Source organism: Lissotriton helveticus, chromosome 6 (genome assembly GCF_964261635.1).
Source record: "Lissotriton helveticus chromosome 6, aLisHel1.1, whole genome shotgun sequence".
Taxonomy (NCBI): domain Eukaryota; kingdom Metazoa; phylum Chordata; class Amphibia; order Caudata; family Salamandridae; genus Lissotriton; species Lissotriton helveticus.
The window spans coordinates 1,933,852,680-1,933,878,936 of NC_136067.1; the positions used below are offsets into that span (position 1 = coordinate 1,933,852,680).

The 26,257-nt window shown below is 42.7% G+C and overlaps 1 protein-coding gene across 3 annotated transcripts in view; it reads right to left on the reverse strand.

The window, feature by feature from the left end:
* The window catches only part of ADCY3 (adenylate cyclase 3), a 519,000-nt gene that overhangs the window by 45,419 nt on the left and 447,324 nt on the right, over nucleotides 1–26,257 (reverse strand). For all 3 annotated transcript variants that reach the window (XM_078649931.1, XM_078649932.1, XM_078649930.1), the window contains 4 exons: nucleotides 24,503–24,664; nucleotides 23,184–23,271; nucleotides 18,895–19,011; nucleotides 5,270–5,541 (listed from right to left, as the gene is read on the reverse strand). In XM_078649931.1, coding sequence (XP_078506057.1) covers nucleotides 5,270–5,541; nucleotides 18,895–19,011; nucleotides 23,184–23,271; nucleotides 24,503–24,664 — 639 coding nt within the window. The remainder of the gene's footprint in view (nucleotides 1–5,269; nucleotides 5,542–18,894; nucleotides 19,012–23,183; nucleotides 23,272–24,502; nucleotides 24,665–26,257) is intronic.

Here is a 26,257-nt window from a genome sequence, read left to right on the forward strand (position 1 = left end):
ACCGGACCTGAGTACCTCAACAGATGACTCAGCTTCTACACCCCCACCCGCCAGCTCCGCTCTGCCGACCTCGTCCTCGCCACAGTCCCCCGCATCCGAAGAGCGACCTCCGGCAGCAGATCCTTCTCCCACCTTGCTGCCAAGGCCTGGAACACCCTCCCTACCCACCTACGGCAGACCCAAGACCTGCGGACCTTCAGAAGACTACTCAAGACCTGGCTTTTCGAGCAGTAGCAGTATTCCCCTCGCCCCAGCACCTAGAGATCCCTCACAGGTAAGTAGTGCACTTTACAAATGATATGATATGATTGATTGATTGATATTGTGTACAATTGAGATGCCAAATAGTCCACAATGCATGTAGCCTACGGGAGGTGCAATGATATACCCAACAGCCAATAGCATGAAGTGAGACATAGAGAAATGGTCCTCTGGCTAGAGCACAAGCCTGCTCCAAGTATATTTTAAGGAATTGGCAACAATAGATCATGGAGGCAACTTTACTGGCAAGCTAGGCCTAAAATGTGACCAGCATTTTAATCACAGAGAACCAAAGAGATAGGTATTTAACAGAAGAGACATTAGGAAGGTATTCTTGTTTTAGAGAAGGAGGTGAATATTTCCATATCTCCCTATGATCAAAACATTTAAAGAGGGGCATGGTGTAACTCAAAGGAATGACAGCTTCTGGTTCCTTTCAAATGCATTTCTCACTAACTAATTTCAAAAGGGCTTAACTTACTTAGATGGTCAGGCATAAAGCTGGCAGAGCTTCTTTCTGACATCCAATATGAGTTGCCTTTTCTTACGTATCTTGTGGGCCATTTCCCCTGGAGTTGACTAAACTATGGTGGCCATAAGAGCTTGAATGAATGTAATCTTGGTGCTCCATAGAGGAAGTCTAGCACTACAGAACAAGACAGTGAACAAATGGGGCATCTCTCACACTGCACTCCGTATCAACACACACGCAAAGTATGTAGCGTGTCTTGGCTTTTACACTGAGGCTCTGGAGAACAAAGTGGGCAACTGTTACATCCTGCTTTTTAATACTTTATTATCATCTTGATCTAATACAAATCTTCAATAAATCAGATCTATTTCTATTAACTGGATTCAAGGTTCATCTTTTAAATGTTACAGCAACATGGAGAGTCAGACCTGGGGGGAGAGGAAGATGGATTCACTTTAGGAGTCCCTCAGTGTAAAGCTGTGGGGAGACAGTTGTCGTTCTGGTGTGGGAGACGCAGGTGCTGTAGATACATATGGAATAGGCCAATGACCTGTAGCTCGCGATCAAGTCTGCCAATGGGCAACTAGAATAACACCCGTACAATTGGGGCATTAAATAGCGAGCTGCCTCCAAGTATCTGCTATATTCAAGGTGTAGATGCTGAAATGTTGACTTTAGGCAATAGAGGTGAAAGAAAATATTGACACAAGGCCGTGATACAGTACTAAAAACACTCATAGGACTGTATGACCCGCCTTATCAAAAAAGGCAGACAAAAAGAAGTAGCAGGCCGAATTTCTTTAGACATGGGGCACATACTTATGGCATGAACCCCCGAGAGAGGGCCTCACAAAATAACTTAAAAAGAACAAAAATTATTTGTAGGTGAGCGTGCCCTAAGGAAACCCCTTCCTTCTGTCAACAGACAGATACACAAAATGAGTAATACTGTAAGATCCACAGGCAATGGAAGCAAAGATAGAGGCATGTTATGGGAGAATTATTGGGGTGAAGCAGGCTATAAGTAAAGCAGAAGTCAATTCAGTTCTGCAGCAGTGCACAGCTATCAAGGCATCCTTAAAGAACACAACAGAAGGTTTGTTTTAGGTGGCTGGGAACACTGTAGGAACCAAATATGAAATCACCTGATAATGAAAATTCTAACAGTAGTGCAAGGCTAGAAAAATGGGAAAATGTAGGACAAATAAAGGTTTAACACAGGAGTTCAGGTTTTATCTGCTTGCATAATTTCCAGGCGATAGGCCACGCTTAACACCCATGTCAGTCAAACCTATAGCACAGTTGTTGCGTTTGATGGATGTCTACCATTATAATTAGAAAACCTTTAAAGTTTACGGAAAAAAACCTTTAAGTGAGATGAAATTAAAGATTTTTTTTTTAAATCGAACAGTGATCAAAGAATTTAGTTGGAGGGGACGTTAAATGTTGACGCAAAATGCCACACTTCAAAATTCAATTCAGACTAAATATGTAGTTTTAAGACAGTAAATTTACCAGGTTTGTTGAATAATTCATCGAGACACCTCTTATCACATCACGGTAGACATCATGCCTTCAATAGTGTCCTAAACTCAGTATCAAAAGCTAGAGCTGGTGTAGGAGGTAGAAGGTCTTAGACTCGTGATGGGCCTATATTCAGCTAATTGGCAACTCATCACTAAAACTTGCACGGACATATTTCCTGAGCTGTTCAATGGAGTTACAAAGCTATTGCATATGAAAGGCTTGTTAGCTGTCAAAGCAGATAGCAGCTGATTGAGTTAGATCTTGCCAAGCTTCGTTAACATGCTCAGTGATGTAGGAAAATCTCTGAGGGTTTGTTCGTTCCAGGTCTTGGCCGCGATGTAGGAGAAGGTCACCAGGGCCCATTGAGGCTTGTGGAGGGGAGCCATGCAGCTCACCTCCCATAGTAAATAAGGCATAGCCCGGGCCTCTGAAGCCTAGGGTAGGCAGGCCACATGCCACCCCTCCTCTTTTTGAATTATATGTGATCCCAGGGTATGGGGTCCCTGGGGCCTAATAATGGTCATGGAGTAGGGTAGTTTGCCACCCCTACCCTTAGATTTTGTCCCCTGGGGATGGGGTCCCTGGGGCTCAAGAAGGCTTGCAGCGGGCTGCACGCTCTCCTCCAGTTTAATTGTATTTGGGCCCCAGTGAATGGTGTCACTGGGGCCAATTAAGTGTTGGGAAGGGGCTACATGCCCCCTCCCCTTAACATATATGTTTTGGTAGCGGGGATGGGGTCCCAAGGTCCAAAGGCAAACCTTACGATGCATATGCCAAATGCTATGCATGGTGTGGAGTTGCTAGCCTGCTGGGGGTTTTACTTTAAGGTCTGGTGGCAGGCCAAGCCCTATGACCAAACTACAGCTGCACACGTTCAAAGGTTGTGGGCTACCGTTGGGTTTGCTGCCTGCGGGGAGTTGGAAGCAGGGCCTGGTTGCAACGCAGTGCCTACGAGTAAACCTACGACCCGTATGAGCAAATGCCATGTGCGGCGTGGGGTTGGCTGCCTCTGAGTGGCTGTCTGGGGAGTTCAATGCAGGACCTGGCTGCATATAAATGTGTTTGGACACGGGAAATGGATTCCCCGGGGCCTCTTAAGGTTCGTGAAGGAGGGCGCACACTCCTCCCCTATAGCTAAAGTATGGCCCTAGGGGTGGGGTTCCCAGGGCCTATTAAAACCAGGGAGGGGGCCCATGCCTCCCTCTCTAATTATTAATATATGGGGTTCCTGCGGCCTCTTGGGGCTCAGGAGGATAGCCTTGTGTCCCCTACCCTATAATTAAATTATGGCCCGGGGGGATAGGGTCCCCCGGGTCCAATTGTGCTGCGGTTTTGGGGGGGGGGGTCGCATGGCCACTCCCCTACTTTTAATGTATTTAGCCCCGGAGAATGGAGTCCCAGGGCCTCTTAAGGCTTGGAGAGGGGGACCATGCTTTGGGAGGTGGGCCAGGTGCACCACCTCCCCTTTTTAAAAACAACGGTCTACAGGGCCAATAGTGGCTTGGGGAGAGGTTCTGCACAACCTCCTCCCCCGGTGTGGGGGTTAGCTTTACGTATAATAATAAAATATCACTTCACGTAGAAAAAAACACTAGAAATTCACTGGAAAAAACAAATGTTAAAAAAGACGTTATAGATGGGTGACAATTTCAGTTCCAACATAACTTTTTAAGCAAAAAAAACACTGAACTTTACCAGTTATATTTATCTCTAGTAACTATAGCTCATGCCCTAAGTTAACTATATGCACCGCCCTCACCGTGCACTGCTAATTATGCTAATTACCTCTCATATTACATCATTTATATGTTCTATGACATCAATGATGAAATTCATCACAACACAGTGCATGGAGATGGAGCGAGTTATAGTTACCCTAGGTCACAAGTTTCTAAAAGTGGTATTTTCAAAATTGTGACCTAAAATCTAACTTACCATTAAAGAGGATTTTAAATTACAATTAATTTGAATGTAAACATCATGGGCCATATTCATAAAGGTAAACTGAGACGAAGGTCCAACTTTACGAATTTCTGTATTCACAAATGGCATTGACGAGTAGTTAGGATTTTTTTTCTCTGAGGCAGAAGTCTAACTTTACAACTCGTAAATTCTCTTTGTGAATACAGAAAGTCGTAAAGTTAGACTTTCGTCTCAGTTTACCTTTGTGAATCGGGCCCCATATCTCTATCTGCTCCCAATCCAAAGTTATCACTTATTAAAGGTATTAAGGTAACCCAGTGTTAGTCAATGGTGGAGATAGGCCTTGCAACAGTGAAAACCGACTTGAGGACTTTTTCACTGCTAGGACATGTAAAACCAACCCCATGTGTCCTACTTTTTAAAAATACAAAGCACTCTGCCCTGAGGCATTTAGAGCCTACTTTAGAAGCAACTTATATGCATTAAAAAGGAAGGTTTAGGCCTGGCTTAAGTTTTATTTTGCAAGGTTGAAATGCCAGTTTAAATTGTACTACAACCTGCAGTGGCAGGCATGAGACATGTTTAAGGTGCTACTTCAGTTAGTGGCACAATCAGTGCTGTCAGCCCACTAGTAGGATTTCATTTACAGGCCCTGGGTGCATATAGTACCATTTACTCGGGACTTACAATTAATCTAAATGTTCCTATTAGGTGTAGGCCAATGTTACCATGTTTGAAGGCGATAGAACCAGCACTTTAGCAGTGGTAAATTGCATACAGTCTTAATGCCAACAAAAGCGGTTTCAGCAACAGAAGGCCAGGTCCAATAAGCGTCCTGATATACCTGGCTTGAATTTCATCATTGTTCGTAGTAGATTAACATAACGAGGAAAGCATATTAGTTCCAAGCTGCCTCACTTAAGTGATACTCTACAGTGCATGGGAAAGGACAACACATTTAAGAACACTCTGGGGACCATTAGAACAAACCGTGTCTAGCACCGTAACTGATGAAATCCTAGTTTTGCTATATCAACGACTTTTCAGAAATTGGGATCTCTGACCATTCAGTCCATTATGACTTACAAGTAGCTGTTGAAGCGGGTCCTGTCGTAGTTGTCAAAGATGTAACTCCAGGCATAGATGTTCACCACACCGACAGAACCTGTGATCATCAGCATGAGCGTCAGCTTCACCATGTGGCTGACCTGCACCAACATGATGGTCGCGATAAGGGCCAGGACTGCAATATAGCTGTAGTACTTTGGGTTCTCCATGCAGCTTCCCTCGCTGCCCAGCGGTGGCGCTGTAGCTGTTTTATTTGCAGATGTTGTTAGGTAGAACTGCTGGCAGCTGAGCTGTTGGAAGAGCAATCCAAACAAACATGGTTAATATACAGTGTTTAGTCACAGTTATGAAATTCTCTTAAATGTAAAGTTAAATATTTAATTTAGATAGAGAGTAAATGTTTTAATAACTTAGGCTATGATTATAACTTGGACAAAGTGATATCCCCGTGCAGGATTCTTTCTTTCTTTGTTCGCTTTCTTTCGGTCACAGACCATACAAGCAATATCTATAATAATACAATACGAATAAATGCAGGATTCACAATTACAATTTGCCCAGATATTCCACACCCTGATTTCCAAGATGCTGGAACAATGAATCCAAATATACTGGCTGGTAAATCCATCCGCTAAAATTGCATGTAAGGGCTGCCCGGTCCCTGGCCCATTCTCTCCTACGGTACAAAGCTGAGCACTAAACCACACCCCATACTGGTCAGAGCCTCCCACGCCTCTGAGGCCCACCCCATCCGCCTCCTCACATGCACAACCTACCACTCCCTATTACCACCTGCCTATACCAGGAGGTAAAGGGTAGCAAATTTGTCCTCAGAATAGGGACAGTGCAGTGCTTAATTTTAGCCAGTGGGCACTTATTTTTAGTGACCAGCACTTATTTTTTAGCATCAAATATTTATCGAGAGCAAGAGTGGGGAAAAACACAAATCGGAAAGAAGGAGGAAGAGAAAAAACAAAAAAACATCTTAAAGGGAGAAAGCAGGAACCTGCAAGAGTGAGATTAAGGGTCAGGGAGAGCCTCATAGTGGAATAAAGAGGCATGAGATTGACATAAGACTACCAGCCTTGGTATTCGGTGATCTGTCGTTTAAGTGCACTGGCCGCGGAGTTCTGAGTACAGCTTCGGGCACCGGCACTATTTCTTTTACAAATTAAGCACTGGAGAAAACGCGTAAAAAAATAATATGTATGAAGAGGCGTAGGATAAAAAGTACTGATTACACGGTAGAGATAGAAGACAAGAAATCTGATTAACCATGGAACGTGGGTGCTAGAACTAGAGTTTGAAGATTTATAGCAAATAGACGTTGACATAAGTGATTAGAGTGGCCATACGGAAGAGGAATGACTTATTTATGCCCCACAGACTGTACTGAATAGTGGCTGAATATTGTACATGTCTTAATAGAGAGGCAGGAGGTAACAATGTTAAATCAACATTATTTCCTCTATCAAATCGGGCTCTGCTCTAGACCCATGTCCCCTGAAAATTTTGCTCCCGATCCTAGAAGTGGTTCTTCCGGCTATGACAGCAATCTGTAATGCTATGTTTAGTACAGGCGTTTATCCTGAGGCTCTAAAAAAGACCCCTATAAAACCACTTCTCAAAAAACCAAACCTCGATATGGAAGAACTAAAAAGTTATCGTCCAATCGCGAGTCTCCCACTCCTGGCAAAAATCGCTGAAAAAGCCATGAATCTCCAACTATCAACCTTCATAGAGGAACATAAGTTACTGGATGAATCTCAGTTCGGCTTTCGCCAATACCACGGAACAGAGATTGCCCTGGTTAAAGTGGCGGATGACATAAGATCCATTCGTGATGTTGGAGGAACAGCAGTCTTGATACTGCTTGACCTATCGGCGGCCTTCGACACGGTCGACCATGCTACTTTGGTCGACCGTGTCGAAAGCATGGGTATCCAACCCAACGCCAAGAAACTTCTGGCATCCTTTCTGGCGAACAGGTCCCAGGTGGTCACTATTGGATCCTTTCAATCACCCTCCTTGTCTCCGCCTTGTGGAGTTCAACAAGGCTCATCCCTCAGTCCGACACTATTTAACATTTATGTGTCGGACCTTGCCAAAGTCATTCGGACACATGGGATGAGCCTTACATCCTACGCAGATGACACTCAGTTGGTCCTCGCCGTCAGGAACGATGGGCACAAAATAGCCAATAATTTTAATCAGGGCATGCAGGCAATAGGGAATTGGATGGCCTCCAATTGCCTGAAATTAAACTCTGACAAATCGGAAGTGGTCATTTTCGGCAACTTGACCCCAGAATGGTCCTCCCTCTGGTGGCCACTATCCTTGGGCCATCCCCCGGCTCCGGTCAGCAAGGTGAGGAATCTGGGAGTCATGTTTGACAATCGCCTTAATTTTCTACCCCACGCAAACCAGATCTCCTCTTCGGCCTTCCACAAACTACGGCTCATTAAAAAAATCTTGCCATTTTTACCCGAGAAAGCCGGAAAAACTCTGGTAAGCTCCTTGGTACTGTCTACACTAGATTATAGTAATGCTCTGTTTCTAAGTGCCCAAGAAAGAGTGCTACATAAAATGCAAATTATTCAAAATGCAGCCGCCAGGCTCCTCGGACGAATTCCTAAACACCAATCTGCGTCAGATACTATAAGAAAGTTGCACTGGCTTCCTGTAAGAAATAGAATCAAATTGAAGTCCCTCTGCATAGTTTACAAGGCTCTTCACAATGTCGGCCCTGCTTTTTTTACTCAAAACCTTACCCCCTACAGCCCCTCCAGAACATTACGCTCATCCAGTTCACACGAATTGGTGGTACCCCGCACCAAATCTGTCTCATGGGGAGACAGAAGATTCCTTGTAGCCGCACCTAAACTCTGGAACACCTTGCCATACTCGATTAAAACCAGTACCTCACTCTGGTCTTTTCGGAAGCAACTTAAGACCGGGCTTTTTAATCAGTAAACTCTAGCCCCCTTGTTGGTTAAACACTGCAGAGATTCTTTAGCGCCGAGATGCCCAAGGGCCGTCGTTCGCGCTCTATAAATGTCCTAATAAAATAAAGTAAAATAAAATAAATAAATCATTTATCCTTAAGATAGCCACCTTTGTAAAGTGTCCACAACAGAAGAATTTCAGTAATGATTATAAATACTCATTTTAAAGAATACCAGAGGCGTACAACATCAAGTAAGCAAAATCCCTATTTAATTGGGGGTCCCTCCAATATATATGGATATTGAAATAAATTGATTAAAATTGCTATTTCGTGTGAAAGGATGGCTAGATGGACATCATGTATAAACTGGCAAACTGAGCTACACTCCTAATAAGTGATAAATGGATGGTGGAGCTAGAATCAATAACTGATATAAGACTGGTGTCGTGGCTAATCATAAGAAGTACTATTATCATTTCCCATCAGTACAAAGTCAAAATATGTTTATTTCAGTTAAATAAAACCATATCATTTTCTTTACAACACAGTGCAAAAATAGAATTATAAAAAATTTAAATGCATGGTAAAAATAAACATCTAACTGATGAGTGCATTGTCCAGGGCATTTTAAAAACCAATAGGTTTAGCAGGAGGGCCAGTAGAAGTTAAAGGAAAGTGCACGGACTGCTCTATCACTTAATTGTTCTACTATACATGCCACTTCAGCGCCTGATGTTATAGCTCTTGGTTTTCCCATACAGGGAAGTTGGTACAAGCCAAGCATATAAAGTGCAAAGAACAAATAGTCATGAAGAACTAACACTGCTAACCGTAAGGCTACCTTATATTCATATTGCTTAATAGTCCTGCTAGAGATTCTCCCAGCTCGTGACTCAGCAAAGGAGTTAAAGAGAGTGGTAAGGCGAGGGACCAGGTCAAGAGCCGAAGGTCTTATAGAACTGAGCAGCGAGCCATCCGTACCAGGGGATTTGTGTAGCTTTAGAGAATCTATCAGCAATTAGACCTCCTCTGCACTAATGGGCACCTCTAAAAGTTCCTCTTGGGCTGGCGAGATTTTGGGGACCATGCTATATGCCAAGTATGCCATTTGCGTGAGGTTGTTCGATGGGTCTTTTGAATACAGGGTCTTGTAAAAGGCACTGTCGTAACGAAACTTGAGGGGGCCCCCCTGCCAGGTTCGTGGAGGGGCCCCCTCCGGACTCAATCAGCAGCTCTCCGGACAGAGTATTGTGCAAGGGCGCCCCTGGAGCTTGGGGCCCCCCAGCACCGCGAGGGCTGCAGGGGCCTGTGTTACGCCACTGGTAAAAGGTTCTGAAGGTCCCAGCTTTCCCCTCTTCCATGTAAGTCAAAGTTCCATTTGCTTCCTGAATTGGGCCTATATAGTCTTTTTCCTGTCTCGCCTGTAGCTGCCGGCCTAGATGAGCACCCAGTTTATTCCCCCTTTCATATGTGGTTTGTCTGAGACGCAATAAAGTGATTTCTGCTCTGTTGGAGTATATGGCTGTAAGTTTTCCCCTCAGCGCAGTCATTTTCCATTCAAGGGTAAGCATGAGCGATTCCTTGTGGACACGTTCCTCTTGGAGGAGCTCTTCCTCCGGTGCTAAGTGATCCTAACTCTTCTGTCGCATCACAGTAGTATGAGCAAGATACATTTCCCCCTTACTACCACTTTAAAGGCGTCCCAGGTCGTGGAATAGTTACTGTCTCAGGGGTCGTTAGTCTTGAAGTACTCCTTAAAGGTTTTCCGAAGCTCGTACCTAAAGAGACGTTCTCATGTGAGGGTATTCAGAAAAAACACATCTACGGAAGGAGGATTTCGGGGCCAGTCAGTCCAAGGTAACTTCCACCAAGGCATGACTGGAAATAGTTATGGGGTGAATATTAGCAGCTACAGTTGCTTGCTACAGTGTTTGGCTCACAAGGATATGGTCGAGCCAAGAATAAGTTTGGTGTGAGTGTGAAAAAAAGGTAAAGTCTTTAGTGGTAGGGTGGAGTGAGTGCAATGTGTCTAGAAGCTTAAGTTGTGTCAGTTCATGTTTTGTGGGTTGGGAGAAGGTGCCTGTGTGTGACCTCTGGGGATAAGTACTATCCATACTGGGGTCCCAGATGAAGTTGAAGTCTCCCAATACTACTACCTTCCCTTCTACAAAACCACCCAACCTACTAAGAAAAGAAAGGCGGGAATCTGCCTGACTCGAGCTTGGGGCATAGATCGTGGCTATCATGCATTTGCATCCGTGTCGGAGTTCTTTGACCATCAGCATTCTCACTTCCCTGTCAGTATTAAACATTATGTTTAGAACCTGCCAATGACTTGTATAGCAACAGCCATGATTTGTACTTTAATCCATGTTCATCATTGCGTTTAAGATGGGTTTCCTGCAGCGCTACTATCTCAAACCTTCAGTCTAAGATATATTTCTAGAAATTGCATCTTTTGTTTGAGGTATTAAGACCCTTAAGCATAAATAGCTGCTCCCTCCAGAGGGGAGCAATGCAGACTCCTGCACCATGTGGGGAGCATGCTGGGGCCTCGTTGACCTTGGGGCTTCCCTCACGGTCACCAACATGTGCATGGTGGGTGTCCTGGGTTGGCAATGGGCACCTACCTATAATTAAGGCTGGCCCTGGGGGATGGGGTTGCTGGGGCCATAAAGGCTCTAGGAGGTGGGCCGCATGGCCCTTTCCTCTCCTCTTTTAATATAAATATGGCCCTGGGGGGTTGGGGGGTTCCAGGGACTAATGGGCTTGAGAAGGGGGCCCACAGTGCATGTGTGTACATGCACTGTGGCTGTTTTGGAATGATTTGGCTTAGTCAGTGCTCGTAAAACAACTAAACAAGCACCGGCAAAGTAAAAATAAGCGCAAGACAAGCACCAGAATGCAAGAGGTGGCAGGAAGGGGCCTCATTCCGCACTGAAAAAATAGTATACGAAGAGTGTTTTTTCATAGTGATCACCTGAGTTTATACCAGGAAGACATCTAAAATTTATAACACACATCAGCTTATTCTAAAGAAAGGGAATCAGCTGCAAACCAGTGGCATAGGAAGGGGGTTGCAGTGGGTGGGGGCCGCCCCAGGTGTCATCCCTGAGGGGTTGACAAAATGTCACTGAGCTGGGTTACAAAATGACAAAATTCCATTCCCCCAGCTCTCCCCTGACGTCTTCAGAGTGGTACTATCACGGGGCGGCAATCCGTGGATTCGCCAGCACACCCCACCCCTTTAAGGAGTCGCGGGGCGGCAAACGCAGGTACTGACCCGGACTGTCTCAGGTCTAGCTATGCCACTGCTGCGAACCTCCCACTTGTTGAATAACGTGTGATATTTTATCTTCAGAAAAAAGGTTTATTGTGGGAAACTGTACCCTATGGAAATACCAAAAAGCAATGGTGGTGAAAGATTGGTTCTCCTCTGCACTCAGTGTGTACTGGGGGTCTAGACAGCAAGTTCCCTTTCTCCATTTTATGTGCTTTGACTATTTAGGCTTTAGATCAAAGGCAACATCTGGAAGGGTAAACAGTGCCCCTAAGATTCAATACTTTCTCCATCAAAGCGCATTTGTATACAGGAAATTTCATTTGTTTACTAGTAGTATAGAATCTTTATTAATGGGAACTCCAGTTTGAGGAAATTGATCAACGTCCTACCCACCAGCTAATCAGTCCACATCCCAAGGGATGTAATGGAAAGCATAATTTCCCATGGGGTGACAGACAAAATGCTATTAGATACTTATGGGTGAAGTCAGGGGAGGGTTTCTTGGCAGTTGCCTAACTGAATTGTGAATAGTCATTTGTGATTATAAAAGCTCAGTTAGAAAAATTGGAACATTTGAATCTAATGTTGATAGGTAGAATCAATGCAGTGAAGCTAATTATCTCTAAATGTAATTTTATTTTCAAAGCTCCCCACCTAGTTTTAAAAGACTGATCAGTAATAACTAGGTTCATTTGGGTTTTTAAGTCCCCTTAAATAGCATGGAAACAACTGAGTAGGCCCTTAATATAGGGTGGATGGACTGATTTTAATTTGCACTTTTGGGCTTCCCAGTTGAAAAGTAGGAGGGCATTACTGGGTTTTGAGTGTGGCGACAAAGTCTTTACCTGTTAAATAATGCTTTGTTGGCTCCATTTCATCCCACATGTGTTTTGTCTCAATTCACAGTCAGACTCTTTCAGAATGTAAGATTTGAAGAGCCTTTCGACTGGCTATTTATTTGGCACGAAGGAGAACTTTCTGAGCCCTCTCCGTGAACATGACTGCGAGAGACAGCACTTCTGAGGCTTGGCGAGGCATATTAGTGCAGTAAGCTTTTAAAGCAGTGAGTGCTGAATACATTAAGAATCTAATTCAACCCAAGAAGCTAGAGACAGAAGTGTTCAGAGCAGTGGGGTGGTAGGCCTCTCATAAGTGAAGATGCTTCAGTTTAAAAAGCAAGCAAATTGGTGACTACAGAAGGTGGATTGGAGTGGACTAGAACAACTGCTTCTCTGGAGAGATGACAAGTGAGCGGGGAAGGCGGTCTATAGTATACTGCTGGTAGCAGATGAAGTGGAGCTGGCAAATCCGGAAGAGTGGGAAGTAGGATTGAAAATCCTTGTATAAGTAGAGGACTTATTCAAATCCTTTTCAGTAGTGCACCGCGTTTTGAAACTTCCCTGCTAAATAAAATCATCACTTTTTTATTTTGCTTATATTTTTCATCTGACAACCGGAGGAGATGGGTGGAGGAATAGTATTGAAAAACTAAAAACTAAAAATAAAAAGCCAAGTGGGAATGGGACAGGGAGGGGTGGTGGAAGAAATGTACAAGCTTCAGGTGGGGAGTGGGGGGGGAGTAACATAAAAAAGAGCTCCAACTAAGCACTGGAACGGTACAACTCATCCAATCTGAACAATATGAGATCTAAATGTTCCTGGGTAAGACAACCACAAGAATAGGGATTAAAACCAAAGAATCAGGAGCAGGGAAGTGAGATGGCGAACAAAGCCATCCAATCATGAGCAAGGGGCTGACCCAAAGCCTACTCTATATGTATTGCAAAAAAAATGGCCTGGCCTAAAGACAGCTAAAGCACATGCATCAAAGCAAAAACCGGTTGCAAACGGGCAGATTCTCAGAATCTGCCCTGAGAATCTGCCCGTTTGCGAACGGTATTTTTGCATTTGGGATGCATCATCCCAAATGCAAAAATCGCAATTTAAGTAATCTCTAAATTGCGATTACTTAAATTGCGATTGCATTTAAGAAATCTCAAATTAAGATTCCTTGAATGCAATGCATTAAAGTAAAAAAAAATGGTGATTTCGCTAATAGGGGGAGAAAATTACCGTGAAGTTGAACTTCATGGTAATTTGCTAAAACTTTGAAAAATGCACTAAAGTGACACCCTGGCACCCTTGAAATTGCATTCTCAATTTGCGATTCTCTAATTGAGAATCGCAAATTGAGAATGTCTTCCCATTCATTCCTATGGGCCTCAAGGCCCATAGGAATGAATGGGGAGATATTCCTTAATTGCGAGTCGCAATTAAGGAAAGTTTAGAAATCACTATTTTTTAGGCGATTTCTACATCCATAGCCTTTTGCTATTCCTTATTAGCGAATCCTTATTTTTCGCTAATAAAGTATCGCAACAGGCATTGTTGATGCATGTGCCAGTAAGTTGTCTGTGTAGTCTACAAAAAATTAAATATATTCTTGCCAGGCTGTGGAAGCTCACAAAGACACTGTTCACTTCCCTATGGATCCTGACTGCCAATGAGATGGCACGATGCATTCAAAATGATACATTTATTTCTGACTCTGGGAAGTGGCATCTAATTGCTCCATGAAAAACAGCAGCCAGAGCCTATGATAGGTGACCATTGGCTGGCACGTAATCAAGACAGATAATGAGGTCCCCAAGCAACAGATTAAAGCAAAATGCTGCAGGTGAACCTACACTTATAAGACAGGTATTTGCACAGACTCTCATGGGAACAAGTATGGCGACAGATTTAGCACCAGCAATCATAACACAATTTGTTTATTGTCTTTTAATGGTGCTGAGTGGAAAATAAACATTGCATGCAACTTACTGAAAGCAACAGAGAACAAGCCAAACGAATCTGCGTTCAACAGGAAGAACACACATCACAGCCAACATTACCGGTTCTGTTTTTCTATGTAAAAAAGGAAAGTCCTCTATGTGGCTCTGATCCCTCCAAACAAATTACTAGGTGCATTTTGTTTCAAAATCTTTGGTACGGTGATGGTGCCAGGGAGAATGCATCATGAATAGGGTTGTTATGGCTTTTTCAATCTAGCCACATTCCTTCTTTCAATGTAGCAGTCAAGAGATTCCATTTCATCATCTACATCCAGTCCATACCCGAATTGAGAGGTAAAACAAAACCCAATTTTAAGTCCTAACAACATCAGGGCTTAAATGGGTAGACTGAGGGGCGATAGATTGTCTGGGGTGTGTTTTCTACCCCAACAGCCTGTGTTAGCATAAAATGAACAAACTCCAGTAGTGCCTTGCCAAAATAAGAACCTAGCCCGAGGAGCGGTTGCGGCCCGTGCAGGTAAGTGAGGTGGGGTGGGGGGTTATTTCGACAGACGATTAAAAGGGAAAATTAAACAAATAATTAATTTTCCCTCATCGTCATTTGTCAAAATCCGCCCCACCCCCCAATCCAGTGGCACCGCTCTTAACTGCACGGGCCGCGGCATCATACTCCAGTTGTGCCGCCTGTCTGCAGAAGAATGAGGAGAGAGTTCAGGGCGCAGAGCCCCCACTGCTCCTACCCTAGGTGAGTGTGGAGGCCCAATGTGAAGAGAAGTAGAGGGCACTGTCATGCACAAGAGCACCAATTGGTGTTGGCGATACACAAAGATGGACCAGCTGTGGCTGCAAGATTTCAGGAAGGAATGAGGACCATCAGTTCGTGGATGTCCAGTAATTGCTTGAAGCTAAACTCAGACAAGACCGAGGTCATGACCTTTGGCAACCTTGCACCTCAATGGTCCTCCAGTTGGTGGCCCAGTGAAATGGAGCCATCCCCGACCCCGGTTGCCAAGGTCAGAAACCTCGGCGTTGTGTTCGACGATAAGCTGGTGTTTAAACATCATGCGAACAAGGTGGTCTCTTCATCCTTCTTCTTGCTAAAAAAAAAAATCAGAAAACTGCTGCCATATCTCCCGTCAGGAGCTGGGAAAACTTTGATTACCACCATTGTCTTCTCAAAATTGGACTATGGCAATGCCCTGTTCCTTGGCACACAGGAACAGATTCTATCTAAATTGCAGTCTGTGCAAAATGCAGCGGCCAGAATTCTGCTTGATATCCCCAGTCGCCACTCAACCTCCATGGCCATACGCCATTTGCATTGGTTAAGAGTTAAGAATCGTATAAAATTTAAAGCTCTTTGCATTGCTTATAAAGCTATTCATGACTCTGGACCAAGATTCCTCAAAGATGCTTTTCGAATTTATACCCCACAAAGATACCTTCGTTCTGCCAGCACCTATCTTCTTGCTGTCCCGCGGACCAGAACCGCCAGCTGGGGAGACAGGCGTTTCTTGGTAGCCACCCCCAAGCTGTGGAATTCCCTTCCTCTGCCCATTAAAACCAGCCCAACCCTCACTATCTTCCGAAAACTCCTGAAAACATGGTTATTTGATCAATGATTTTAAGGTAGCTTCATCTCAGGAGTCCGATCTGCGCCGAGACACCCTTGGGTATTTGCGCGCAATAAAAATTTCAAAAACATAAACATAAACACGACAGGGAGGCAGATGTGTCTGTTTCTGGTAAATACTACCTGCTGGAGGCTGGGACTAAGAAAACGTGCTTCACATTCTATTAGGGGCGGTGAAAAGACCAAAGCTGTTTAGTCCATAAAGTGAGGGAAGCCAGCTGACTTATGGAGCCATAGTGAGGTTGTGAGTCTGAAGTATGGCTCATTTGCTGTGGGCATGGAAGGAGGGTTCTTACATGTGGCACTGGTAATCCTTGTACCGTTGTAGCCATATGGCCATCTGCCAATCCAATCGCCATAGTGACTGCAGATGCTCATACCGCTTGTGATGAGCGAGATTTCCCTATCCCAAACTACTCAACCATCCAGCCACAGTGCATTCATTCCTAGTCAGCTCAAGTTACCATTCCTAATGTTAGCTCTGATGCCTAAAATTAACCCTGCTTGCACCAAGTACCACCTTGTTTTTATTTCACTCTTTGGGCAGTAAAAATCACTTTGAGTGGAATGAGTAAGTTAATCCTATGCCTTAAGTAAGACACAACTATCCACAGAAAAGGTGAATTTGTTTTGGGTTTTAGGAGTAATTTACACCTAAGTCAGGACTTTGAGACACCTATTTACAGTAATGTGGAGAAGGGAGCCCAATGATGTTCTTGTGGTTCTGTTTTCATTAGCAGGGGGAGACATGGGACTTAGAAATCTTACAAGCTTGGGTAATAACATACAGACACCTAAGGATTGTGCAAATGGCCTTCAACTCCAGTCTCTTCTCAACCGGCAGCCGGTGGTGCTGTTTTAACACTGAGATGTGCTTTCCCTTGTTGACCCCAGCAGCTATGGCTGATCCTACTTTATGGGAGCATTGAAGTTACTTCATAAGACACTTGGAAAACCAAATTTCAATTTATTATAAAAGTACATTTGGGGGCTAAAAGTGCCAGGATGAAAGTGACTTTTTTTTTAACAGAATTTTATTAGTTTTCTTCATGCTCGTACCCAAATAAACGTTGCATTCACCGCCAATGAAAGTGACTTTTTATATCAGTAAATGGAGTTCCACAACATATCCCTCTTGACACTACCACCATCAACTGAACTGTGACAGGGTACAGCTCGAGCTACTTCTTGCACATCCACACTCTGATTATGCTGAGAAACTCTCACACTGCCAGAGGCAGACCTTCTGTCTCCTCTGGTCTTTGGCAATGTCCTATGTCTAACAAATAAGGTCAAGCAAGACAGTCATAAAAGCCTATGGGCAGGTGTACACAATAAAATTAATTGTCCAAAGATAGGACACCAATGTGTGAGCTGAGAAGTAAGTGAAATGAGGGTCATCTGAGGGTGGGAGATAAACTGCTCGAGTAAAGTCTGTTACAAAAATGATTTGGAGACTATCTAGAAACCGCTCTCGTACCCCAAATGATGCAAGTGTGTGGGGAAGGCAACATGACCGACTGTGTTGAACTCCATCCACCGACCTGAAATAATCATGGTGCAGACACCAATGACCTCCAGCTCTGCTCCAGCTTTACCCCATTCATCCAGGTGACACACAACCAAACAACTGATTGGCCATGAGATCTACGGGCATCAGGATATCAACAACTGTATCAGCAAAAGTGACACTGTTGCAAAGGGGAAGGCAACAGTATTCAAAATGTACAGAGTGAACAAGGGAGCCAGCACAGGAATGTAATGTAATGTAATGTAACCAGGTACTTATAAAGCGCTCGGCTACTCCACAGAGTGTCCTGAAATGCTTCAAATTCTCAAAATATGAGAGTCTGGGGTTGGGTATCTGAAGCACTGCTACTGATCTCTGTGCACCTGTTATTCCCCTTCACTTCCTCTGCGACCTATCACCGGAAATGATGCTTAAAGAGTCACTGATGCTGTTAGAGATGACCATTAGAAATGCTATGCAACAAGACAACAATCAGATGATGCAGGCACTACCAGCAGTACATACATTTCACAAGACCAGATATGATGATGCAGAACAAGGCCCAGAGGGACTCATGCCAAGACAACAGTCAGAGGATGCAGGCATCACCAGCAGTAAACAGAACCCCAGTGCACAAGAAGTGATGTTGCAGAGCAAGTCCTGGGGGACCCATGCTAGTAACTGAGGAGGAAAGGGCACCACAGCAACAAGGTATCTCTTAAATGGGGATTTTGTATAGCCACTGTTTAACCAGAGTATATAATCTCTGAATTTTCTCTTAACTTTAAAATGCAATGTGCTTAAAAATTAACTCTAAACTACATCAACTATATCATATGTGCAATGAGCCTATAACTCTAATGAGTACATCACAATATAGCTCAGTATTCAGTCCATCATCTGTTCTTTTTGCATTCATCACAATATAGTACAGCTAAGGGAAGAAATAGTGTGCTTCTAATGGAGATGTGTGATGCTGCAAAGTGTTTCCTCTCCAAATGTGTGATGTTTATGTTCACCTTCACAATTGTAGTGAGCTTCACAAACGTTGTGAAGTTGTAAAGAATTATTGGACCCAAGAGGTTAGTGGGTATGATCATCTGTACAGCACTCCCTCTTGAAACCTCATGTTGTTGCTGTGTTTGTAAACAGTCATCTTTCCACCTAGACACAAAGAATTCTAACATACTATGTACTCATTTTATGTACCATTTCTAGTAATAGGGATGTAAAGTAGCTTTAAGACCATAGGTATTTTAATTCATGGAAACGCATAGTGTGATTACTGTCCAATCTGAAGCAGAATCAGGTACATCAGTATATGTACCCACACGTGACAAAGCATCTCTGTCTTCCCTTAGCCTTGGTTTCAGGGGGATCATTTATTCAACTCTGTTTCAAGCAAACTTGTATGGCTGCATGCCAGCGAAGGGTTCACCATCCATCCAAAAAATGAAATAAATGTAGTCTCTTACCATGTCAACAATGTCTGCCATCGTGAGAATAAATATCGCGGACATGGCCCATGTGTTACGTGCCCACCTTGTCCGATCGATCCAAGTGGAAAAGGCCACTAACTTTTTGGGAAATACCTACAAAGGGAGAAAATAAAAACAAATCATCAGTAAGCAAGTCTGTTGCAGAGTGCTATAAACTTCTCTGATTTTTGTGAATACTGTCCCTTCACATTTACCACTTCAGACTGGTATTTTTGCAAAACCTACACAACCGCACATTCTGTTTGCAACCACAGGGTTAGGTATAGACTCCTGAAAGAAGGCTGGTCAAGGTTGGAGCTAAATGGTAAGCATAGCATGCTGTGTTTTCCTACCCCAATTCAACACCTCTTCATTGCGGCTTTTGAAGAAGTGGACTTTATTGGGGGGGGGAGGGAGTCTTTCTTTAGGCACATTTACTGTGATGACAGTCTCCCCTATACACATGAGATCTTAGCAAGGAAAGTTGATTTGGGACCAACCCCATAGAACACATGATCAATACATCATGTCATAAAAAACTATAAAATATGAACAATTGTCAAACAAAAAAACGATTAGATCAATTGCTTGATTATCAGTACAAGTGTTCCTTTTCCATGCTAGTCAGCTTCCTTCTAATATTCCGGATGTACAATAAACACAGGGTTTTAGCATAAATACTTTGCTCTGCACGATGACTGTACAAGCACTTAGCACAAGACCTGGGTCTTATGCAGAAAATGTAACAATACCAGAATAACTGTATGAGGACTTCCATGCACTGCATCATTTTGTCACAACATTGTGTGATGAGGGAAAACAATTCTGAGTTTAAACTAAGAAGTACAAGGGATATACTTGGGACCATAAAATAAATAAAAGGATTTGTGGACTAGCTGCAGAGACCAGACTGAAGACCTGTGTTGCAGAATGTACGCAAATAACAACCAAAATGTTCTCACGTATGTCCATTCTTTACAGTTTGTATAACAACAATCAATTGCATATTTAGACCATATTGCTTTTAAAGCTTAGAGGATAAACTCTTTTGCGTTGAATCAGTTAAATGTATTAGACACCATTGGGAATGCCACTCTTGACTTTTGCACATTTTATTTGTTATGTGCCTCTTGAGTGATAAGTGTATAACAACAATGTCTCAACTGGTATTATTGAGAAAGGTAATTTAACAAGTATGTGCAAGACATTACTAGTCAAAGAAATTAGGGAGACTCATAGTTCGTTTGTGTGCTTAAGGCATCATATATTTTGAATAAGGAAACAAAATTATATATATTCTTGTATATACTAGTCACCTTGTTTACGTTGCTCCTTTCGCTGCTTCTTTCACTTGTCACCTGTGCCGTTCACCTTTGAGTGTCACGAGCGCATAAGTTCACAAAGTTTTTGGGTTGCCTTCGCAATATTTTGTCTACAGTGCTGAAACAACTGTTCCTTAGTTTTGTTTCCTTATTCAAAATATATGATGCCTTGAGCACATTTTACAAATAAACTATGAATCTTCCTAATGGAATGCTTAGGAATCGCTATTTTTACAGTGATTCCTACATGCATAGGCTTTTGCGAGTCCTTAATTGCGATTCCTTAATAATCGCAATTAAGGACTCGCAAAAGCCTACCCTGGTGCATGTGCCCCTAAGTGATTTGGGGTAAAGGTGATGGTGTAAAAAGGAATAAAATACCCCCCTGACGGACATAATAAGGATATAGCAAGTCAGCTCAGAGTTCCTTAACCCTATCAAAAAAGTAATGTACGACATGGGGTACTTTAACCCATATATTACTATTGCTCAGAGGTGATGCATCTTCCTCAGCATGCCTTCCCTGCTTAGAAGTTATTTCCCTCTGTTTCTCATGTGTTTCATCTTTGTTGCTTTACTTATTTTTGGCATCATCCATGGAGTTCTGACACTATCATTTTTCTAGAATTCCATAATGTTGTGAGTCATTGCTCCCCGTGTGTAAGAGGATCGATTATAATTTCAATATCTGTGGGATCCAGTAGTGCATTTGTGATTTTTCATTTTATCCCGGGATGGAGCTGGGGTTTGAATGTCTCTATTACACGGTCCATTGTGGCAGAAGTCCATCTTGTGGCGCTTGTACTTTTCCATTTACTCGTTCCCGTGTTTTCATGAAATGTTTAACAATCAGGAATTGTCAACTGGGGGACCTTTGCTGTTAGACATTTCTGTAATTTTGTTCATTAGAATCTGGTTGGTGATTTGCCAGAGGGAGGAAGCATATTTTAACAGAAGCAGTTCTATTTGTATGTTGTCTTGAACTGGGGTTAGCTGTGCTATTAGGACAACCTCAACTATTGACTGAAGCTGGCATTAAACAGTAAGTTCGACTTATGAACTCTAACCATTTACTTCATCTTCTCTTCCCTTGGAGAATTCCAGGTGAAATATATTTTATCAAGTATTTTCTTCTGTTGGTTGACCTCATGCTTTAGTCTGGCCTATTGTGTCGGCTGAGCCAATCAGAGTGCTTGGATATCGCTTTGGAAGGTTACCTTCTTGGTCTGTTGGCATAGTTTGCAGGGGGATATTGTGTGCTGGCCACCATGGTGATCATAGCAGAGAATGTGGCCAATGGTATTGTGAATATTTTGTACTCGTTTCAAAATAGACGTTCTTATCTCAAATTTTGCACCTCTCCCTATCATACTTTTGGATAGTCTCTAATCTGTTCTGATTGCTCCCTAAATGAATTGAACTCGGTCTTCACTCTCTCTGAAAATGGGGATTATTTCCTATGCTCAATGTCTATTGGTCTTTTTAAATGATATTTCACCCGTGCATCTTTATTTTTTGTTATATGCGGTCTATGTAGAAACCACATGCTTTCCTGCTTTATTTAATGCTTCTCCTCATTTCTGGCCCTTCCCATCTTGTTTCTTTGCTCTGCCCCGTTTTATATTTCGAATTATCTTCTCGACTGATATTCTTGATTTCATACTTTTTTCCCCTGCTTCTCTTTCAGTGTTTCAACTCTTTGCTGTCTCGCCCCATATTTTTTCACTACTGCTTTATTCAAACACTACTGGAATTCCTAGCCTCACGACAGGGAACAATCCAAGCAAATAAGCTCTAATGCTGGAAAAAAGAAACCACCTACCTATGTCTGATACGAGCAACACTCCGATACAGCTTGATTCAACTCTCCCTCTTGAAAAAACTGAAGCTATTTCTCCCAGAAGATAACTTCAGAACAACGATATAAGCCTTAGTCCTCAACCTCTCCCATCTGGACTTCGACCATCTTCCACTCAGAAGTCTCCCCAATGCCATCCTAGCACCCCTAAAATAAGCCCTACATGGGGAGGTACAGCTCATCAAGGGCCCAAAGAAATTCTATCACATCACATTAAAAGACCTACACTGCCTCCATCTCCTGTTTCAGCCTGGATCATCTTCAAGACAAGCTGCATCACTTATAAAGCTCTCAACAACAAGACCCCAGCTTACCTAGCAAACAAACTAGCTATGTCTGAAAGATAACACCAGACCAGGAGCCTAGGTATTGCCAGACTGGGGACAAAACATTGCACAAACAGAAAAACTGATGATAATTCCTCAGACCTTATGCTCCCAAGATTTTGAACAGCATCTCTATCAGCAACAAATTAGCACCAACCCGCCTACAATTCAGAAAGAGCTGAAGACGCATCTCTTCAACCAGCTCTAACTCGACCGAAGTCCACCCTTGACCTTCACTCAATAACTGTATCTTCCTGAGGGCCGTGCCCCCTCATCAGCACTCTGTTGCCCGCAAGCTATGTTCACGCTCTACAAATACTGATACATACATACTTACAACTTAGATTTATCAGTTAATTATAATGAATATGGTAATGTGTTCTGAATTTCTGTGATGGAGCTACACCTTGGCTGAATTTTTTCTGTCTAAATACATACTCTAACTTAATTAATTATAGTATTTATAAAGTGTTTGTTATGTTCATTTTTAATATGGTGAACTTTAGCTTTAAATCTCCTTACATAGGTGTATGTTACATTTTCTATTTCGTTTTGTGTTATTCTTTTTTACTTTTTCTTTGTTTGTCTTTTGACAATTTCATTAAAAATACTCTTTAAAAGTATTTGAAATGGAGTAGCAAAACATTAAAGCTCCAGAAAGACAAACTATAGTATACAGAAATCATATGCCATATGGTATGAGGAACAGAAGGTATAGTAGTAATCACAAGTGGTTTTTTTTATTTGCAGGATGCCTGGTAAGTACCAGTGTTCACTTACCCGTGGGAAGATGGCAGCAAGAGAGCAGATCGTCAAAATCAGGAGTAGGATTTCACCCACGACAAAGGTCACATAGTTAGCAATCAATCTGCATCAAAAAAAGAATTGAAGCCATATGTCAAAGTGACAATTCCACATATATGATGGAACAAATCTTGTATTCCTCAAATTCCAAGACCAGCATCTTTATCCTCATGTCTACATGGTTTTAAAACAACACTGGGACATTTCTTAGACACATATAAACTAAGTTGTTTCTGTTACTGACTTACTTTCCTCTACTTTTCTATTTTGGAAATCATCAAAATTTACTCCGGTTATGTCTAGACAAAAATATATGGGAACAAAATACATACAGAGCATATAAATATTATGACTCTGCGATGAACAGCGTCAATACAAGTGTGATGTAATCATTATTTATGTGAATCATAATCACACTGCAGTATTATCAGGAGACTACTGGCCCATTGCCAACTAAATGTAGGGATTTGGTAAAGAGCATTAAAGACAACCACATCCCCCCCTCCTGCCACAAAAACCCTCAAAATCCCCATTTCCCAACCTGTGTCAGCCTCTCACTCCATTGTTTCTCCGCCTTTCTCAATAAGAACATAGTAGTTAAATAACTCTATTCCAGGGAGAAATTATATCTCTATTGCAGAGCCCATTAAAAATTGTCTGGGGGGTATGTTGTCTGTCCATTTGATGGCAATAACTTAGTTAGAAGCACTTGTCCCAAGGAAAACAATACGGTTCACTTCAGTCCATTACTGATGAGGTTCAAAAATACTGAAACCAGTCTGAGGTTGCTAGTGTTCCTGTCTAGAGGGAACCTGACCTGGCAGTTCCTGCTGGACTATTCCGTATGCAGGAGGATCAAGTCCAATTTACACGTGGCAGGTCTCAGTTGTTAGTGGCGTAGGGCACAAAGAATTGATGGACTTTAATGTGGTCCAAAAAATGTTTTGTTTGCTATTAGCATTGGGTAAGAGATGGTGGAGCCAGCCAACAAACAAATATACCATGCTAGCCAATTTAGTAAGACCTGTGGTCAAGGGGCCAGAAGATATGTCTGATAGATATCTGTATTAATATAAGACACAACTTAAATTAGCAAGACAACATACTGAGAGGCAGAATAGATCTAGCTTCTAAACTACATGGAGGGAAACCAGATTCACTGTAGGATGGGCTTGACTGTTTATGATGGACCTTTGGTTGATGTTTACCATTGCAGAGGAAGCAGAGTCAAAACACAAAAAGCCCTTCATCCCTTCCTAGACACTGCTCATATTCTCACGGTAGTAGCTACTCACATTGGGTCGATCAAAATCTCCACAATGGCAGTGAAGAGGAGCACCACGCAGGAGCAACTGAAGGCAGCTCCGCTCTGCTTCTCCTTCTCCACAGAGTAACGGGTCTCCATTTCTGGGTTAATGAAGCGCATGGACAGGCGGTAGGTGTACTTTCCTTTCAACCTGAGGGAACAGACACAACCTGGTCACAATCAAGACGCAAGACGCTCATGGGAAGGGTTCTGGGCTCATAGAGCATGTGAAGATGCCTAGTCAAGACCAGGAATAATCACAGCTAATTAAGGAAAAGGCAAGAAGGAAACAACCAAAGCTCACAATGCATGTTATAGGACAAAGTATTTTGCCCTTCTTGACATTTTGACAATCCACCTATAAAAATATATTTGAAGCAAAACAACTTCCTGTTGTGAAAGTGCAGCATATCCTTAAAATCTTTTCTGATGCCGCTGTTGTAGATCACCATCATGTAATCATCAGATCAAAGTGATGTTTGGTGGCCTAGGAAGGAATTTGAAATGAAGGGTGACACTTCTCCATTCCTTAGTCTTGGACTTCAGTAGAATTCTTTGCAAACTATTGTGTGTCTTGATTGGAAGCTCCTGAGTTTGGGGTAGGAGATTGCCAGCACATATTTCTCTCCATCCCTGCTTTCTGCAGCAGCACAAAGTCACCCCAAGCTAACGGCAGTCAAAGACAAAGGCAACACCTGTTGGAACCTGATAGGTACTTAAAGGGCTAAGGAATATAATGTCATTCTCAAGCTCTCCCACAATCACCACCCAGCACCCCACAAGCACTATCAACCACAGGAGCCTCATTTATGGTATGACTTACACGATGCAGCACACAAAGATATATCACTGACTAAACCCAGGTAGCAATTCTTAATCTACCTCGAGAGTCACTTATCTATCACCCAACCAACCAGCTAGCATCTCCTCCTTGCACACAGAAAGTAACTATTTGCTAGGAATTCCCTTCAGACAAACATGTACAACAAACATTAAGAACCATTAATCCTAAATCATATGCAGTCTAGTTTATAAAACACTGACTTTAGGGATGCAGAGGTCAACAGGAATGCAGGGAATGTAAGGAAATCCAAAGGGTTGAAGGCCTCATGGCTGAGGGTGACGCTCCAAAAACACAAAATAACCAGAGAAGAAGGATCGGCGATCAGTTTAGCAAAAAGGTAGTACTCTTTTAGGGGCAACTTGTTATTGCGGGATAATAAAATACCCAAGAAACTGCTTGTGAGAAAGCGGATTACTAGTTTGGCTGGATGGTAGTACACCACAAATAATCAGGTCACTATTCTTGTTAAGTCCAGTAAAGGTCCTCATCTTCTGGTATCTAAGGCACTGAGCAAACAGGCTAGCAAACTTAAGGAAATGCGTAAAGCATTTAAAAGTATAAAAACAGTTAAAAAGTCAAAAACACAACAATACAAATCCCACAACAATTTCTAAAAACCGAGAATATTTTGCTGAACAAAATTACAAAAATCCAATAAGGGGAACCAGAGATATGAATGTAAAAGTTTTAATATAACACCACAAATTGCAAAGCGTAAACCCTGGGCAAATGGTCATGCTAAACCGGGACACGGGTAAGGTTTAAGGTTGACTACGATACAGCATGGGTCAGATACAAGGACCAGGTTCGCCCAAGTCAAAATTGCCTTTGGATTTAACAAATTTCAGAGGAGTTTGAGTCCTCAGTGTGGCATGGCTGCAGACTGGGTCCAAAGACGGA